General features: G+C 38.9%; 1 protein-coding gene and 1 non-coding gene across 2 annotated transcripts; one reads left to right on the forward strand and one right to left on the reverse strand.

The window, feature by feature from the left end:
• Window positions 1-5,342: 5,342 nt before the first annotated feature.
• On the forward strand, window positions 5,343-5,415 carry TRNAA-AGC. Its single transcript has one exon. It is a non-coding gene; the product is annotated as a tRNA-Ala (tRNA).
• Window positions 5,416-6,089: 674 nt separating this feature from the next.
• LOC121772374 (ATP-dependent RNA helicase DEAH12, chloroplastic-like) lies at window positions 6,090-12,171 on the reverse strand. Its single transcript, XM_042169454.1, has 3 exons — window positions 11,155-12,171; window positions 7,619-10,766; window positions 6,090-7,432 (listed from the first exon to the last, which is right to left on the reverse strand). Exons 1-3 carry the CDS (start codon window positions 12,034-12,036, stop codon window positions 6,195-6,197), a joined length of 5,268 nt encoding a protein of 1,755 aa, XP_042025388.1. The 5' UTR covers window positions 12,037-12,171; the 3' UTR covers window positions 6,090-6,194.
• Window positions 12,172-18,539: the final 6,368 nt, after the last annotated feature.

Consider the following 18,539-nt stretch of genomic DNA (forward strand, 5'->3'; position numbering starts at 1 on the left):
GCATATTAGGAGCAACGTTCTTTATCTCTTGAGTTTCTCCATTTTCGTACCTTAGTTTGTATTTTTTAGTTTATTAATTTTGTCAATTCTTGTTAAATAACCTACGCCTCCCTGTGGTTCGACACTCGAAGTACTACAGTCGACTCTGTACTCTTGCAGATAGATTGTAATATTAGAGCTATTTTATTAAACTTGTGTGTTAATAATCCATTAATATAAAAGCTCGAAAATTACACATCAAGTTTTGGCGCCGTTGCCGGGGAGGCAACTGGTTATTTAATTTAGGATTCTTTTTGTTTTTATTTTTGTATAGTTTTCTAACATTTTATTTTTTGTTTCAGAGTTGTAGCTAGAAGACTAAGTCGAGCCAACGACTTTAAACAAAGGCGCTAGTTGGGAGGCAACCCAATGAGTTTTTAGTTTTTTTTTTCTCTTAATAAATCGAGGGTTTTGTTTGCTCAATTCTTTCCTTCGATGTATTTTTTATGAATTGAGTATTTTTCTTTTTTGCTGTTTGAATCTTTTGTTTGTGTAGGAGCAACATGGAGATATGACTTATATTGGAGCTTATGATGAAGCACACCCACAAAGGAATATACACCCACCCTCCCACCCGAATGCACTATGGACATCATGCCAAGTTTGGGGGAGTATTCTATCCCTTTACTTTTTATGTTCTTCTTTGCATGCATTGAGGATAATGACGCATTCAATTTTTGGGGGTTGTTTGAGTTTGAATGATTTTTATGCATGTTTCTTGGGTGTATTGTATGATAAAAGTGTTTTGAATCATGTAATTGACGGGTGCATGCTAGATCTTTGGCTTTCTGGTTGGGAATTCCTGCTTGATTTTACTTGATCTTTAAAACTTAGGATGGATGGAATTTGTGCATGAATTTATTTGAAAAAGCATGTTGTGATTACAGCCGATTTCTTGAGTTGAGGAGAGTATGAAAATTACATGTCTTGTGGATATTATCTTGGATTGATTTGCTTTATCGAGTGAACCGCTTGTATTCATTTGTGTCAATGATTTGGGAGGATAAGGCATTAGGATGAACTCCATGGCCAAATGATCACATGCCTAGTCCTACAAATGATCCCCTAGAAGCCACCTTGAGCTTAATTCCCTATTATTTGTGTAAACACTTAGCCAATCACTTAGCCACTTAAATAAGCCTCATTTTAGCCTCATCAATGGACCTTGCTACTATTTGGGTGCTAAAAACAAGTTTGAGCTTTGGTGATTTGAGTTTTGAGTGTTGGGTGGTGAAATGTAAAGAGTAGACATATTTAGACTTGATGTAATGTATAGGTGAAAAGAATGAAGTTCTTAGAGAAAAAAAAAACAAAAAGAAAGAAAAAGACGACCTCCAAATTTGCAAAAGTCGAGGTCTTATATAAAAAAAAAGTTTGTGAAATAAAGTTAGAGCTTCTATTTGTTGCAATATGTAATCTTGTCTAGAATTGATCTCAAGTTTGGGGGAGTGAGAGTTTGGTTGTAAATCTTTGTTGTTTGATCTTTGGAAGGTAGTTGTAGGAGGGAAGAATTTGGCACTCAAATGTGTAGCCTTTGAGCTCACTATCCATATTTATCCCACCTCATCCCTAGCCATATTACAACCTTGAATTAAGACCTTGGACCTTATTGTTGATGCTTGTGAATGTTGTGTAAATAACTTGGTAGAGTTGATGAAGTTTGATTTGAAATCCGCGAGTCTAAGTGGTAAGTAATGCTTGACGAGTCAATGATGACGGTTTGAGTTGTTTGATCACATGTTTGGACTTACTTTGAAATGCACCTTGACTTGAAGTTCTAAGTTGATAAGTGATGGTTCATGAGAGTGGGAAATCTTGATTGGAATTGTTGGGGGTTTAGACTGTGTCATTCATGTCTCTACGTGATTCACTTTTTGAAAACTTTTGAAAAAACTTTTGTGAGTTGAGCTTCAAAGTGTTGTGTTTTATATGATCTTGCCCGAGGACGAGCAAGTAAATAAGTTTGGGGGTATTTGATGTGAATCAAATTTACATTGTTATTCCTATAACTTTACATGATTTATATAGTTTGATGCTTGCAAAAGTGTGTTTTATGGTGTAGGAAGAGGAGTAAATGGTGAAACAAAGAATGAAGCTCGGAGGGTGAAAAGCTGGGCAGAAAGTTCTCAAAAATAGTCACCCGGCCGGGTGAATTTTGTGCCCAATAATCCACTCGGCCGGGCAGATGAGCGAAGGCAGTTTATATTGCAGTTTCTTTTCCCAAGGTGGGGACGGTTCTGACTGAAAAAAAAGACGAAAAAGAATTGGGGAGAGAGAGAAAAAAACGGCTGAAGAAAGGGGACAATTGAGGAGCCACACAGGTGGCAGTTGAAAAAGGTAGCAGAGGAAAGTTTAATTGGGAGTTTTTAATGCCCAAATAGGGGGACAACTTGGGGCGAATTGGAGAGGAAGAGAGGAAGATTGGAGGCGCAACCATTCAATTTCCATCATTCCGGAGGAGATTTGCTACTATCTACACATCAATTTCATAAGTTCTTCTTGTTTATTGATTGTTGATGTGTAACTAAATTCCTACGTTGCTCCTAGTTTGTGAAATATGTGAATTACTTTAGGATTCTATGGATTAATGTTTTTCTATGATCTTTTCTACGGTGCTATTTACTTTGAATGATAATTCCGGCCTGATTTATTATTCAATCTTATCTTTTAGCCAATGTCTCTTTAACTTGGTTAAAAGGTGGAAACGTAGATAAAGAGTTTGAGATTTGTATCGTGTTCAGCATATGAATCTTGGATAAGTTGATTTACATGTCGTTACAATAATTGTTGTACATTTACTATGCGTCTGTAGGAATGTTCAATTGATTTTGTAAATGAATTATGTACGTTGGAACTTAGAAGTTGGATTAGAGCTTACTATGCGTCTGTAGGAGTGATAATCTGATGAGTACGAATTTGATCTTAGTGTTCAGCAAGGTTAAATTCAAGCATCTACGAACATGTTCAGTGCAAGTAGAATGAACGAGTTTTTTACAACTTTCATTAGATTAATCGTTAATCCATAGGTTAATTGGTCTGTTAAGTTAATTCACATCTGGAGCATATTAGGAGCAACGTTCTTTATCTCTTGAGTTTCTCCATTTTCGTACCTTAGTTTGTATTTTTTAGTTTATTAATTTTGTCAATTCTTGTTAAATAACCTACGCCTCCCTGTGGTTCGACACTCGAAGTACTACAGTCGACTCTGTACTCTTGCAGATAGATTGTAATATTAGAGCTATTTTATTAAACTTGTGTGTTAATAATCCATTAATATAAAAGCTCGAAAATTACACATCATCTAGCAAGAGCACAACACCCACAGCTGTACTCTTTCGCAAGGACAAGCACAATTAATTTAAAATTCAATTAAACAAAAACATTTCCATAATACTAAAATTCATTAAAAAAACCTAAATAATATTACAAATGACAAATAAAATAAAAACGACATAATTAAAATCCTAAAAATTAAAAATTACATAATTAAAATACTAAAAATTAAAAAAAACCACTACTCGTTGCCGAATTTCGCTCACATGTGTTTGATTAGGTCTTCTTGTAGCTGAATGTGGGTTCGGGTATCGCGCATTGTGTGCCTTGTCTCGATCCTCCCGGTCCCGATGGATGTAGCGGCGAGTTGATCTAGTTCGTTGAGGAGGAGGAGCGGGGGTATTCGCCGCGACATATGCTTCGTAAGCGGCACGATGTTATTCGTAGTATTCTTGTTCTTCGCGCTCCGCTTCCGCCATGAGATGGGTGAAATCCATTTGAGGTTTTGAGTGAGAGATGAATGTGTTGATAGTTTGTATGAGAATTAGGCCATCCACAACGCTGTTCCCCCACCGTTCCTTAAACTACTATTTGCGGGCCCCACTGTACTTTTTTACTCCATTCCTTAACTAAGGAACGAAACCTGCAACCCTCCGTTCCTTATCCGTTCCTTAAATTACTATTCATTCAATTTCATTTTTTATTTTTATTTCCAACCCAATTCAATTAAAACAAACACACTTCATTAAAATTAAAATAACATTACAACTTAAAATTCAAAAAAATAGAAAAAGACATAATTAAAATCCTAAAAAAATAAAAAATGACATAATTTAAAATATAATTTTATAGAGACAACCAAGAATGAGTTTGTCCCACATCGAAAGTGGAACATAAAACATTCAAGGATGTCTCTATAAAATAGAGACAACCAAGAATGAGTTTGTCCCACATCGAAAGTGGAACATAAAACATTCAAGGATGTCTCTATAAAATAGAGATAACCAAGAATGAGTTTGTCTCACATCGAAAGTGGAACATAAAACATTCAAGGATGTCTCTATAAAATAGAGATAACCAAGAATGAGTTTATCTCACATCGAAAGTGGAACATAAAACATTCAAGGATGTCTCTATAAAATAGAGATAACCAAGAATGAGTTTATCTCACATCGAAAGTGGAACATAAAACGTTCAAGGATATCTCTATAAAATAGAGACAACCAAGAATGAGTTTGTCCCACATCGAAAGTGGAACATGAAACATTCAAGGATGTCTCTATAAAAGAGAGACAACCAAGAATGAGTTTCATAAATTCGCAAGCCCATCAAATATATATGGGCTAATACGAATTTCTAGTATTCATTAATTTGTAAAAATTGTTTTTAAATATAAAAACAATTTTTATAAATAAAAAATATTTTTTAAAAATTCATTTTTTTTAAAAAAATGAATTTATTGCTTCAGCGTGACGACGCCCACTCGCGGGCCGGCGAGTGGGCGTCACGCACGACGCAGGGCGAGCCACGTCGCCGAAGCGCGTGGCGGCACGGACCGTGCCGCGGGTCGTGCCGTCGGCACCCGGCACGGCTTGGGAACGACACGGAGACGGAACGCACCTCCACAACGCGTCGCGCGCCGGTTCCGTTCCGCCGGCACGAAACGCGGAACGCGGGCGGCCCGCGTTGCGGGTGCTCTTATGAATGAGAGATGATTTGATGTGATAAATGGATGATGAATGTGTGTATTTATAGATGATTTTGGGGGGGGGGGTCCAAAAAAATTAGTAAAACGGGCAAAAAATGGCAATATTTTTGGGATTTGGAAAATAATTGTTTTTTTTATTTTTTATCATTATTTATAATTAAATAACGAATTTTAAATAAAATAAAATTATTCAAAGGCAACGGCTATGCCGTTGCCCAATCGCGTGCCGCCACGTCACCTGCTCGCTGGCACGGCGCTGCTCGATGCTCTAAGTAGTATTATTAGACTAATAAGTATTATATATAAACATACACAAGCAAATGGGGATGTAGCTCAGATGGTAGAGCGCTCGCTTAGCATGCGAGAGGTACGGGGATCGATACCCCGCATCTCCACTAATAATATTTCAATTTTTTACTCAAAAAATGAGAAAATGTTAATTTTTCTTTGTTTTTATTTTGTTCCAATTTTTTGGCAAAACAGTAGGGTGGATTAAATAACTGTAATTAAAAAGAAATAGAAAATGAGTATGTGCTGGTTAAGAGACAAAGTGGGTCGTGAATGTGCTGGGTAAATGGCATAATCGTTTGGTCGTGGTGCGGTCAATTTAATAACTGTGATTAAAAAGAAATTGAAAATGAGTATTATCGTTGGTAAATTCGTCAACTCAATTTAAAAAGTCAGGTTAGGTTGTCATAATTTTCAAATATGGATAAAGAACTATATGATCAGTTTGATTGGAATCATTTATAGCATATAAATAATTCGTTGGTAAATAAAAGACTATATTACAATTCGATAAGTTGTTATCTTTTTATAAACATAATTGCAGCTCGTAATCTATGTGTAGTCCGTGCAAAGCCTTTTGCTAGTGAGATGTCGGTTTGGTGGGTCAATGTGAAAATAAATAGCACAAAGAAAACACTACAATCTAAGTCCATGTAAATTATGCCAATATATATATGTACATCATCACAAATGCTTCACATCATCACTATTTCCTCTACTAAGAAAGAAATGTGTGATTTTGAAATACTAGAAAAAAAGGTGAGGCATAATGGAGAAGCAATAGAGAAAATTGCACTTCACTAAGCATATATACAAAGGCAGTTACCAATAGTCAGCTCTACTTCCTACAGATATTAAAAATGACAAACAATACTAATACTATCTTTCATAACACATCAAACTCAAACATATCCGGCTCAATGTTTGGGTGTGCAGACCTCAGATGGCTGTAGCAGTCATCAGAACTGTCAAATGAATCCAAGCATACCCAGCAAACGTGTCTCCCGCACCTGCACTCGACGTGGTTGCACCCGTCCACCTTCTCGACTGTGGACCCACACCCAGGGCAGGTCTTCACGTTATCTTTCCCCATGCACCACTCCTTGAGCGATGAGTCGGGATCAGCTTTGAACTCGCGATACTTCTCACAGGACAGGAGCGGGTGGTATTCCATGTGGCACTTCATACACGTCTCCATGAAGCACACGCCGCATCTGAAGGCTGCATTGGGCCCACTGGGATCCGCTACTCTGTAAACTGAAGGGCAGTCGGTCGATGGGCAAAACATCAAAGCACCCCCACTAGCTGCCACATACGCACCCAAGGAAGCCTGGAAAAGTTCATGAAGTCTCTCGGGAAGCAAAGACCTCAAATCAGCAACCAAGATTGGAGCCTTGCAACCCTCTTTGGCACAGAGCAACGGGAAACAATCATGATTTCTGATAGCAGATTCACACTGCTCAACCAAACATGACCGGCAGGCTTTGTGATGGCAGCCCTCAAGCATGTAAGAATCCTCCACTTCACATAAGCAAATGGGACAAGCACTATGAAAATCATTCTCCAGAATTTGCAACTCATTTGGCCGTGCAAGATCACGTATTATGCTTTCAACTTCTTGCTTCAATGCTTTGTTACCTACAATAGATATAGTGTGATGTCTTACATTTAAAGACAGCTCCACCCCCGGCACTTTATCTCTAAGTCCACAAAGATCTGGCCCGAAATGCTGAACAACTCTCTTCATCATATCAGGAGGTAAGACTCCATCACGAAGTCGAATCTCCAGTTGCCTGCTGTCATATAGGGCAAGGAGACCTTTCACAAATCTCTGTTGTGCATACTCGATCTTTTCTGGAGGACCATAGACTCTCAAAGTCATTTTCTGCTTATCGAAGAATATCTGCGTTCCAGTCCCTCGCTCAACGGATTTCATAAGTAAAACCCCATCACGCGAAAAAAGAATCTGAAGCACAGAAGGGGTTATATCCGGATGATGTATAATCGTCCCTCCAACGAGCTCCGACAGAGAATTTTTCAACTCAAAAACAAGTCTCGTAGCGCTAGCAGATATCTTTACTCGGATGCCACCATTATAGGTTTTCTCCAGATTCCATTCTACACCTGCACAAAAGAAAAGGTTAGAGAACATCAGCAACATAACAGCACATTTAAGGCATCTTAATATAGTGCATTTCCACATCAAAATCAAGTCTCGCTCAGAAAACCAACATAAATTCACCCAGCATATTATGATAATAATGAGCAAATGACTGAGTCAAATATAAAACTACTCTCAATGTGAAGTACCTTGATAATGCGGATCATGCCGAAGCCTTCTGAGGAAATGATGAAACTCGTTCCAGATAACATGATATACAGAGGCAGGGCAATACACAGAGGCATCAAATAGTCGATGGCATACAATTTTCTGCCACGAGTCACACCCAGGTAGTACTTTTCGGTCAATATGCTCCAGGGCCCTAGCTGCCTCCAAATGTAAACTTCCATCAAAATCAATTTGGGCTCTCATAAGACTATCCTTTGCTTCTGGTGGAAATACCTTAACATTAACAGGGACACCTTGATTCCTTCTAGGCATGAAGGGAGAAATTTCACGTAAAATGGCATCCTCACAAGCCGGTGGTGGTGGTAAAAGATCATCATTTGCATTCTCTAGCAGCAGAAAGAAGTCCGTGATATGCCTACTTGTCGCAGCTCTTATGACCGGACGTATATCTTCTTGAGAAAGCTCCCTGTCAAGCCCAGTAATTTTAATGCTGTCCGGAAACTTATCACTTGGTCTACACCAGACAAGCCTGTCACCAATAACTAGATTGGAGAGATCATTGACCATTGCATCAACATCATCTGGATTGCATTTCACAAATGCAATTCCTTTGCTGCGCCGACGAGGCCATGAGATTTTGGCTTTGATACGATTGGACAACATCATCCTGAGATCACTGTCATGATTTTTCATAGAAGGAATGACCTTTAACAAGCCACCACTTAATTCGATCTCATTTAACACAGCAGCCTTCTCTGCAGCATCAGGTGTCAAAAATGTTACCCTTCCCCACTTGTCCTTCTCTTCATTTTCCGGACCAGAGGCCACCAACCTGCTAACAGAGCAAACCAAACCTGAAGTGAAACTCTCAAGAAAGAGTAGAAGCTCTTTCTGATCAAGTGCGCTAACATTAGAATGATATATGTCCACAGACAGACATCTCTTCTCAAGTTCCAGATGTTTTATCTCAGCACCAGCTCCAAAGAGAGCAATGGAGTTCAAGACCTTAGGGCCATACATAAATTCTTCAACACACTCATTCTGTAACAGCTTCTTTTCATACTCCAATGCTTCTATAACTAAACCCATCACTTTCTCAATATCCTGTGAAGAAGCATAAACAAGCACCTCATTCTGGTCAACGTCAACTACAACACCAATCCTTTCATCAGCATAGGACTCTCTTATTTTTGATTCAAGAAAGCGCACATTGCTATTAGATTTCCCACAAAACCTTTTCAACTGAACACTTCCAAACCCTGATAAAACCCTCTTATGCAACTGTTGGCTGTTCATTACCAAGAAATCAAATGGTAGAGAAGGAGAAAGGGTCGAGAAATAATCAAAATCACAAGCTGTAACACATGCTAAATACTCATTTGACACAGATATAATTTCCGAGAAAACCACCCAGGCTGGCCTCTGGCCGAAATTGAACAAAGAACAAGCGGGATGCAACTGCACATGTTTCCTTGTTAGTGCCACTTCATAACCAAGTTGATCGTGGCCAGAGTACATAGCCACATTTCCAGGCAAGGAAGAGAGTATTACATTTTTCAAAATTTTGTCATGCTCTCCATGTATTTGGGGATTCCAATACCAATAGTTCGGCACAATGATATTCATTTCATTTTTAAGGCAAGCTTCCAGCTCTATAACAGTGTCCTGGCATCTCCTCAACGTCTTTGCATTTATGCTATTTTCCCAACACCAAGTGTTTCTCTTTTCACGCGGCACAGATTCCCACTCTCTGTAAACACCAAGTAATGTGAAGAGATCACCAGTGGGATGGCAAAACCTCACCTTCAGGCAATCAGATTTCAACTTGGCATCCACCGTACCAACTCTGCAAAATATGCTACTAGAATTTGCCATTACTGCAGCAAGAACAAGACCCTCTTTACCCAACTGCTGGCGGAAGGATTGCAAAACTATTTTACCAAGTCGGGGCTCAATACCCAACTTAACTATGTGTTTCCCATCAGTTGTTAACTCATACGCACCATTTTTTAGGACAATTGTTCCTAGCTGAATGAGATTTCTGACAGCCATATCTATGGAACTGGCACTAGGTGCATCAACAAAGTCAAACTCCTGCAGATCCTTCATACCCAATGCCATAATTTTTAAAATTGCTACGCCAAGATGAACCTTGCGAATTTCTGGTTCCTGGTGGGGCAGCATTGATTCAAAATCATCTTCTGAGTACAGTCTATAGCATGTCCCAGGTTCTGTTCTCCCAGCACGGCCAGCTCGTTGTTTAGCAGAGCTCTGACTGATTCTGCCAACCTTGAGAATATTCATGCCTGTAGCAGGTTCATACATGCTCTCTTTTACCATTCCAGGGTCAACCACATACTTGACACCAGGAATTGTCAATGAAGTCTCAGCAACATTGGTGCCAAATATAACTTTTCTTTTACCTGGGTAGGCTAGAAATACTCTATGTTGGTCTTCATATGAAAGTTTTCCATGTAAGGGCAACGCTACAGCATTAGAAGATTGAAAATTCTCGCAAGCCCATTCAACTTCACTCTGCGACGTCAAGAATGCAAGAATGGTGCCTTCCCTCTCAGTTCTGTTGATCTTCAGTACTGTATTTAGAACATCATGTACATATGACGGCATTAATTTAGAAGCTGGAGACACTTCAGAATGGCAGGGTTCATATTTAACAGCAACAGGAAAGTTTCTTCCAGTCACATGCAAGGTCCTACAACCAAAAAAATAATCAGAAAATTGGTCTGCATCCACAGTAGCAGACATTATAATAAGCCTGAGACAGGGCCTCTGACAGAGTAAAGTCTTGATCAAAGCCAGAAGGAGATCTGTGTTCAAGCTCCTTTCATGAGCCTCGTCAACAACTATGCAAGAAATCATGGATAGTTGATTGTCGCTTATGTAGTGCTGCAACAGGCAGTGATCAGTTGCAAACACCACATTGGACTCAAACTCCTGAAGTGATGAATATGATGGGTAACAGACAACTGAAGTATCATCATAGCAGCCAAAGCTTTCTTCTTTGACCCTCTCTGCCAATGTGATTGCAGCAAGTTTTCGTGGCTGAGTGCAAATAATGGCACCGTCTCCACATATTCCAGAATCAGCTAGAAACTGAACCAACTGTGTGCTCTTTCCTGAACCGGTCTCACCTACCAGTACTGTGACCTGTGAAAGTTCCCATCCAAACAATTAAAATACATTCCGAATGCTTTAACTACAATTGCAAGCTACATGAAATATCCGTATCAAAATCGTGGCAGCCAAGAGGTATGAATTGATTATGATAAAGTTCGGAGCAAACAACATTAATCAATCATTCCTATTAGAATAAGACCTCCAGAATGACCTTAAAATTTAACAGACATCAATTTTTGTTTCTTTATACATTGATTTAATATGATGTTATTCCCTTTTCTCAAGCATACCACGATTGAGTTGGAAATAGTCACTCTTTCTTTTGTATAACTTGCCATGGTTAAAACATGACAATTAATACAAGAGAATGAGGAACCAATTCCAAGTGTGGAAATTCAAACTAAGAGGTTAGAGCAACCTGTTGGCAGTGTATCTGCTTCATGATCGCCTGCCGATGGGCATAAATAGGCAGTCCATCATCAAGCCTCCTGCATTCTCTCATCATCAAACAATAAATCCTTCCCCAATCAATCTTTCCACGTACAAATCGAAGAACTTCAAAATTGCGTTCCTCCTTGTCCCCATCCTCCAAATACTCTTCAATAGACCTAATGCCAGTTCTGAATTCCTCAATCCTGTTGGAGATAAAGGTACTTTCTCCCACCAAAACCTCCTTTTTCTCCAACAGCTCATTGATAACCCGTAAGCTTGCCTTAAGACTCAAAATCCTAGAAATCCTTTTAACTTCATCCATCACAGTACCCAATTTCTTCACCCACTTCTCCACCAACTCACCCTCCTTCAATCCCTTCAATTTCTCAAGAAACAACACCTTCAACCGACCGTTCAATTCCAACCTATCCGACGGAAGCTCGACGTTCGAAACAAGGCGTGGCACGAAGCTAAACCCCTTATCGTCCAATTTCATCTCCCACAACTGAACAATCGTCGCTAGAGTCTCGCTCCACTGCTCGTAACAGAGTGCGGCGGAGTTAATATTCGACATAACAAAATTCGTTCTCTGCGGCTGGAATTTCAGTTTCCAAATCACGGCCTCAACATCAGCTCGTTTGACGGAATTCGATTTCTGAGAGTCGGGGCGTAGCTGGACGATAAAATTGGGGCGGGCTGGGATGTCTCCAGGGGGGCGATCATAGTTGTTGGAGGGAAACTGTGATCCGTATTGGTGTTGCTGGTACGAAGAGCGGCGGAAGGGGGGCTCCTGGGGGTTGTGGCTGAGGTGGCGGGGACGAGAGGCGAACGGCGGCTGACGGCGGCCGGAGCCGCAGGATTGTGACATGATGTGGTGTGTGATTTTAGGGGGGAACAGAAAATTGTGAAAAACCCTAGGGCGGAATAGTGGTGAAAATTGTGTGGGTCGTAGAAGGAAACTCAACACGGAATGAGTGAGAAAGAAAGGGGGAGATATATGAAGTTTTGGGAAGAGTGGGAGAGAGAAAGAGGGTATCGCCGCCACTACTAAATTACTAGAGCATCCACGGCGGTGCTCTTCCGCAAGGACGGCGTCTGTGCCGCTGGCACTGCACACCCATGTCCGTCGATGTGCTCTTGCCAACGGCACGATTCTGTTCGATACATCGAGCACGTCCGTGCCGCTAAGCAGGGCGACGTGGCATGTTTTTATTGGCGGTAGGCATTTTCATTTTTTTAATCAAAAATAATACTAAAAAAATTTCGGATTCCCAAAAATATAGCCATTTTTTTGAAATTTTTTAAAAAAATTAATTCCAAAATCATCTATAAATACACATTCATCATTGGGCGAAATTCGCCCACGAGTGGTGTGTTTTTTAATTTTATGAATTTAATTATGTAATTTTTACATTTTAAGATTTTAATTATGTAATTTTTTGTTTTTTTAATTTGTAATAGTATTTCGGGTATTTTTAATGTATTTTAATATTGTGAAAATGTTTTTAGTAATTTAAATATTTAAATTAAATATTAGTAATTGAATACGGAGGAAAAATACTAATACGGTACGAGAAAAATTATAAAACGGCTTTATGAATATGAATATGGAGGAAGATGACTCGGTTTTGGGCCTTGGAAAATACTACTACTACTAATATATTATTTGCAATTTTATTAAATAAGATTTCATAAATAATTCAAATCAAATCAAATCAAATCCTAAGCCAAATCTAAATCATGTGTCCTTTAGAGCATCCACAACGGCGGCCGTCCCGACCGGGACGTCCGTCATTAGGCAGCAGGGAGGCGGACGCGGACGTCTGCGGCATTCCGGGGACGTCCGTCGTGACGCCCGTTATTGCGGTGACACGACGGACGTCCCGGCAAACATCCCGATTTTTCATTTTAAAAAAACTCTATATATACGGCTCGTTGAACTTCATTTCATTAACACCGCTTGTTTTAACAAGTTTCTATCTCTCTCTACGTTTCTTTTATATATCCAAAATGGCTAGTGGTAGTGGTGCGGGTGATAGTGGTGGAATTTCTGATGACGTACGTCGGCGAATTAGAGAACAGTTACGAGTCGTTACGTCCAGGGGGATAAATCGCGCGATACAAGCGGCCTTGCAGCAGCAGCCGGTGGTACCTCAACCCATCCATCGTCGAACTATAGTACCCCGGGACCACATCGCTACACACTGTCGGTTGTATGAGGACTACTTCGCTCCGGAGCCGCGGTTTGGGAAGAACATGTTCCGGCGACGTTTTAGGATGCATCGTCCGCTATTTCTGCGTATCGTGGGCATGGGTGTTGGTCCGGCCGTCAGTTTCGTCGCCAACGGCAACCGGCAAAATATGGGCTATTATTTGACGGATGGGATGTAAATGTACCCTATGTGGCTCGTCTTTGTGAAGACGATCAGATGCCCAACAGAAGAAAAGAAGATCTATATTTGCGGCATGCGGGTCGTCAGGAGGCAGCGCGCAATGATGTGGAACGGACATTTTGTGTGCTCCATACTCGATGGGCGGCAGTGAAGGGTCCATCACGGCTGTAGTATATTGACAGCATCGCTGATATCATGTACGCATGTATTATCATGCACAACATGATTGTCGAAGATGAAGGTCCAGCACTGACTGATTGAGCCAATGATGATGTTGATGCTGCCGGTCCAAGCCACGGCGTGGCCACCGCCAATGTATGTATGGAGATACCCCATGAAGAGGCCGATCGAGTCCGTGCATTTGCCGACATAAGCCAACGACAAGTTCATATTCGACTCCAGAACGATATAATTGAAGAGCTATGGACGCGGATGGGTCGTCGTTGATATTTATAATGTAATTTGTTTAGACTTTATTTTGTTGAAATGTACTTTTTTTTATTTTTTTAAAATGAAATTATCATTGCATTGTCTTCGTCCGTATTCGTGTCGAAATTTTAATTCCGTAAATTGTTTAATTTGGTCAATTTGTGAATTTTTATTATTGCGGATATCCGTCGGGATGTCCGTCATTGTGCAGTGGGATGTCCTTATGACGTGGCAATGCAGTGGGATGTTCTTATGACGTGGCAGGAGGTGTTTTTGGATGTCCGCCGGGACATCCATCCCAATGTGGATGCTCTTATATTATCTTCTTAGGAATTACTAAATGTGGTGTATATGTAATTGCGGGAGCGCCACATTGTTTGCAGAGTTGAATTGAAGACGTCGGTTGCAAATGCGCATGTCAAAATTGAACTCGAGACGTAGAACAATTGCTTGTATAAAGATACTACTGGTATTTGTTTATTTTATGCGTGATTGTCTTTATGATTTAATTTTATGGTTTATATGATTTGATTATTTAATTTATATAAAAATATTTGATTTATTTTAGAATATATACCAAAATAAAGAAAATAAATTTAATTATAACAACATGAAGATCCACCACAATTTTATGTACTAGTATTATAAAATAGAAAGTACACATGGGTAAAAAGGATTGAACTTTAGACTAGGGTTAAATAGCAAGTTGTTATAGTGTTTTATGTGGATAAAATAGGACAATAATGTAAATAATAGTAGTACTTTCAGTTACATTTGACATGCGTGTTGCGTGTATTTTTTTCAAATATCCGTATGTTCTCGCTGCATCTATTATTAGATTTTTATGCTACTACTATTATTATTCAATGTAAATAAAGCTTATAACATGAAATTGCATGCATAGCATATATTCGGGTTTCTCTTAAAATATCGTATATTAGTTACTACGGAATACACGTTGTTATTATTATTATAAAGATAATTATTGCGAATTAAAAGTATAGATAATGCATATGTGATATAATAATACTACTATATTAGTAATACATATGCTAGGAGCTTTGTTTTTTATAGAATATTGTAATAAATCAGTTTAACCAATTAAATTAGACTTGATTAGCACGTTTCAATTAATGCTATATACTGAAATTGCAAACAAGGTAGTGTGTGACAGTGACAGTGTGTAATAAGTAATCTTTACTAATCTCTTTTTGAAGGGAAAATGAAAGCTTATTGCGTAATGAATTTAATTTATTTTTTACAAATATTGCCATTATATACTGTTTGGGCGAGAAAATGGAATAGAGATAAAAGGCATTTACATTGGGGCGGATGATAGGCCGCTCGATGTCTCGGATGTGCCATCGTCCGTTACTGTGGGTGCGCGGACGATGGACGATGCATCGTCCTCGCCCTAAACTTAGTCTCCGGACGAAGCGCGGATGATAGGGGGACGATGACGTAGACGATGCAACGCGTTTTTTATTTTTTTAAATTCAAAAATTGTGTTTATATAAATACTCATATTCCACATTTCATTTGTAACCTTTCAATTCAGTTTTCCACTCTCAACTTACACTATAAAATGGATTCCGGTGAATATTCATGTCCCAATAGCCCGATGTTTGGAGGCGATGCACGTTGGCCAGGTACACAACCTGACGAAATGGTTGATGTTTCTCATTTAATCGTTGTGTTTTTTAATAAATTTGCATTTATATATTTGAAAACATTTAAAGTAATTAACAAAACAATAGCAAAGCGCTCCAATACAGGCAGAAAGATAAGAGGATAAAATGCTGACTTGGCGGTACATAGGGCGGGCTTTAGGGCGCCCCGATGCTGATGCCCTAATGACCACAGCTGTACCACATTTTGCATATATATAACCGACAATAATGTCAGACTGCTGGGGGTAAGGACAACGGCGGCGTTAAAAAGAAGATAGGAGAGGGAGGCAGACGAGCAGTGCAGCCTCCCAGCCATCCCACACGGCGACGGCGGCAGCGGCAGCGGCAGCGGCGAGGTGGTGTAGGCCGGGCAGGGATGGCGGCGGCGGCGGCGTGAAGGAGAGAGGGGAGGAGGGGGAGGCGGACGAGCAACGCAGCATCGCAGGCCATCGCATTTGGCGACGGTAGCAGCGGCGAGGCGTGCTGGCCAGATAGGGGCGGCGACGGCGTGAAGGAGGAGAGGGAGATTGATGTTAGGGTTCCTGAGTTTGAATCAGTTTTGGGCGACAATGAAAATGAAAAGGCTGACTTTTTTTTATTGGGCTACAGATTTGGCAACTACCAAGAATTTGGACCATGAGTTTAATCAAAAGGAATGGGCTGGGCAATTTAATTAAATGATGGGTCAAATAAATTTCTGAATAATGTATGGCCTAGAAGAATTAAAGCGTTGTACGACCTTTGCAAAATATTTATAACATTTAATTATTATTTCTGTACTGGTCATCTTTTCACAAAATATTTTAGAACACTGAAATATGGAAAATAAGATAGATTATCATTACGAACACTTTTAACAAATTATGATAAATGAATTAAATGAAAATAAAATAGATATGATAGATGAATAAATTATGAGAGATAAAAAGAGTAAAGCAATGAATACAAATTCTAAATAATTCAACAGAAATAAAACTAATATCAATATATAAACTTTTAAAAAATGTACTTCTCTCTTCTTACTTTAAGTGGAGCATTTCTTATTCGGCACATGATTTTATATATTTTTATTTTGTGAGTTGAGTGGGTAAGGAATAAAGTAAGATATCCGATAAAATAAAAATAATTATGTTTCCATTTCAAAAAATGTGTTAATTAGAATGAAGCATGTCCAATTTATGTTTCCATTTTATATATGTTCTTTATCAAACTTTTTAAATATTTTCTTTTCCATATCATTAGTACCATCAAACATCATTACAAACTAAAACTTTTAATTAGTCTCTAATTAACTAAACAATACTACTAAGTTTATAGATTAAATTATGGAATAAGATGAAATTATATATATTTAAAATTAAAAATAACTTATAAAGTTTGTATAAATTCTTAATGTAAAGAGTAGTGTAAATTGTCACATTATTCAAAACAAACAAGATGCATAAAATATTATCGTTATTTTAAGTAATAATTTATTATTTTCAATATTAAAAATTCATTTAGTCTTTAGTCATGTATATCAAGCTATGCTATGGTCTGGAATTAAATGAAATAAATAAATTGTCAAATAAAATGTGATTACTAGATAATAATACAAATTTTCTAACTTGACTTCTCAAAGAAGTTTGAAATTTTATGATTTAATTATTCATATATTTAATGTGGATATGTTTAATATTCCATATATATTTTCAAATTATTATTTTTAATTAAACTATTAAATTTATATATTAATTTAGTAAATTCTTCATTAGGAGTGAGTAAAGATAAGTACATTTTTTGTAAAAAAATATTCACATTGCTTTGAATTCTTTTTTATATATTTATTATATTTTTTATTCATTATTTGAAATTCTTATGTCCCGTGCATAGCACGTGTGTTAATATTAGTACTAACAATATGAAAAAGGGTAAATCTATAAAAAAAATGTACTAGTACTCCTTTAGAGCATCCTCAACGCTTGGGGCTGGGCCGCAATGAGCGAGTCCCGACCCTTGCCTTGCTTTAAACGTCGACGAGTTGCGGCCTGGGACCGTCCCGAGGACGCAGTTGCGTCCCGGGGCCGCGCCTGCGGTCCGGCCCGGCTCAGGGTTAACGACGCCCTTGCTGCAATGAGCGAGTCTCGGCCCGGCGTTAGATGTCTTCGGGCCAGGCCACATGTCCCCTCGATTTTATTTTTTATTTTTTAATTTTGTTTGCCTATTTATACACTTGTTGTACTCCATTCTACCACTCTTCCACACAAACTCAATTTCATTCCTCTTGTATTCCAATATTTCCGGCTTCTATGGATTGGTTTAATAGCGACCAACGACAGATGGACGATTTAGTCAACGCCAACAACTGGCACGTGCCGCCGACGCCCGACCCAAATGCAACGCTTAGTCCGGGGTTGCCTACCAACATGGAAATAACATCGCCAGTTAGCACTGATGAGTACGACAATGTCGGAGTTCGAGCTCGAGTTGCACCATGAGATGATCGGATACCTTGCGCACAAAAGAAGACGAAGTAGTTTTTTTAAATTTTCAGGATTTGTAATTTTCTTTTTATAGGATTTGTAATTTTTTTTTCGACTGAACAATGAATTTTCCCGGGTTTAATTGTTTAACGTATTCTACTTTACGAGTAAGATAGGTTGGAGTTGTGAATAGTGCAATTTAATAGTTCTTGCCCGGGTTGGGGCCTGCAGGGTTAGAGGAGTTGTGGTCTGGGTCTCTGGGACTCAAATTTAGGGGAATAATGACGTGGAGGGGACTTGGAGCTTGAATTTAGGATCGGATTGGGGATGTTCTTAATACATTGTATCACTGTATATCTGGCATGCGTTTTTTATTCAAATAGTAGTAGCCGTACATTCTCGCTGGACGATTTCAAT

This window comes from Salvia splendens, chromosome 16 (genome assembly GCF_004379255.2).
Source record: "Salvia splendens isolate huo1 chromosome 16, SspV2, whole genome shotgun sequence".
Taxonomy (NCBI): domain Eukaryota; kingdom Viridiplantae; phylum Streptophyta; class Magnoliopsida; order Lamiales; family Lamiaceae; genus Salvia; species Salvia splendens.

Bases quoted from the DNA above. Each gene is read 5' to 3' on its own strand.
- LOC121772374 (XM_042169454.1), bottom strand. From the start codon at position 12,036: ATGTCACAATCCTGCGGCTCCGGCCGCCGTCAGCCGCCGTTCGCCTCT. The intron at 10,767-11,154 runs GTTGCTCTAACC...GAACTTTCACAG, and splicing joins AGCAGATACACTGCCAACAG to GTCACAGTACTGGTAGGTGA. The intron at 7,433-7,618 runs GTACTTCACATT...TCTTTTGTGCAG, and splicing joins GCATGATCCGCATTATCAAG to GTGTAGAATGGAATCTGGAG.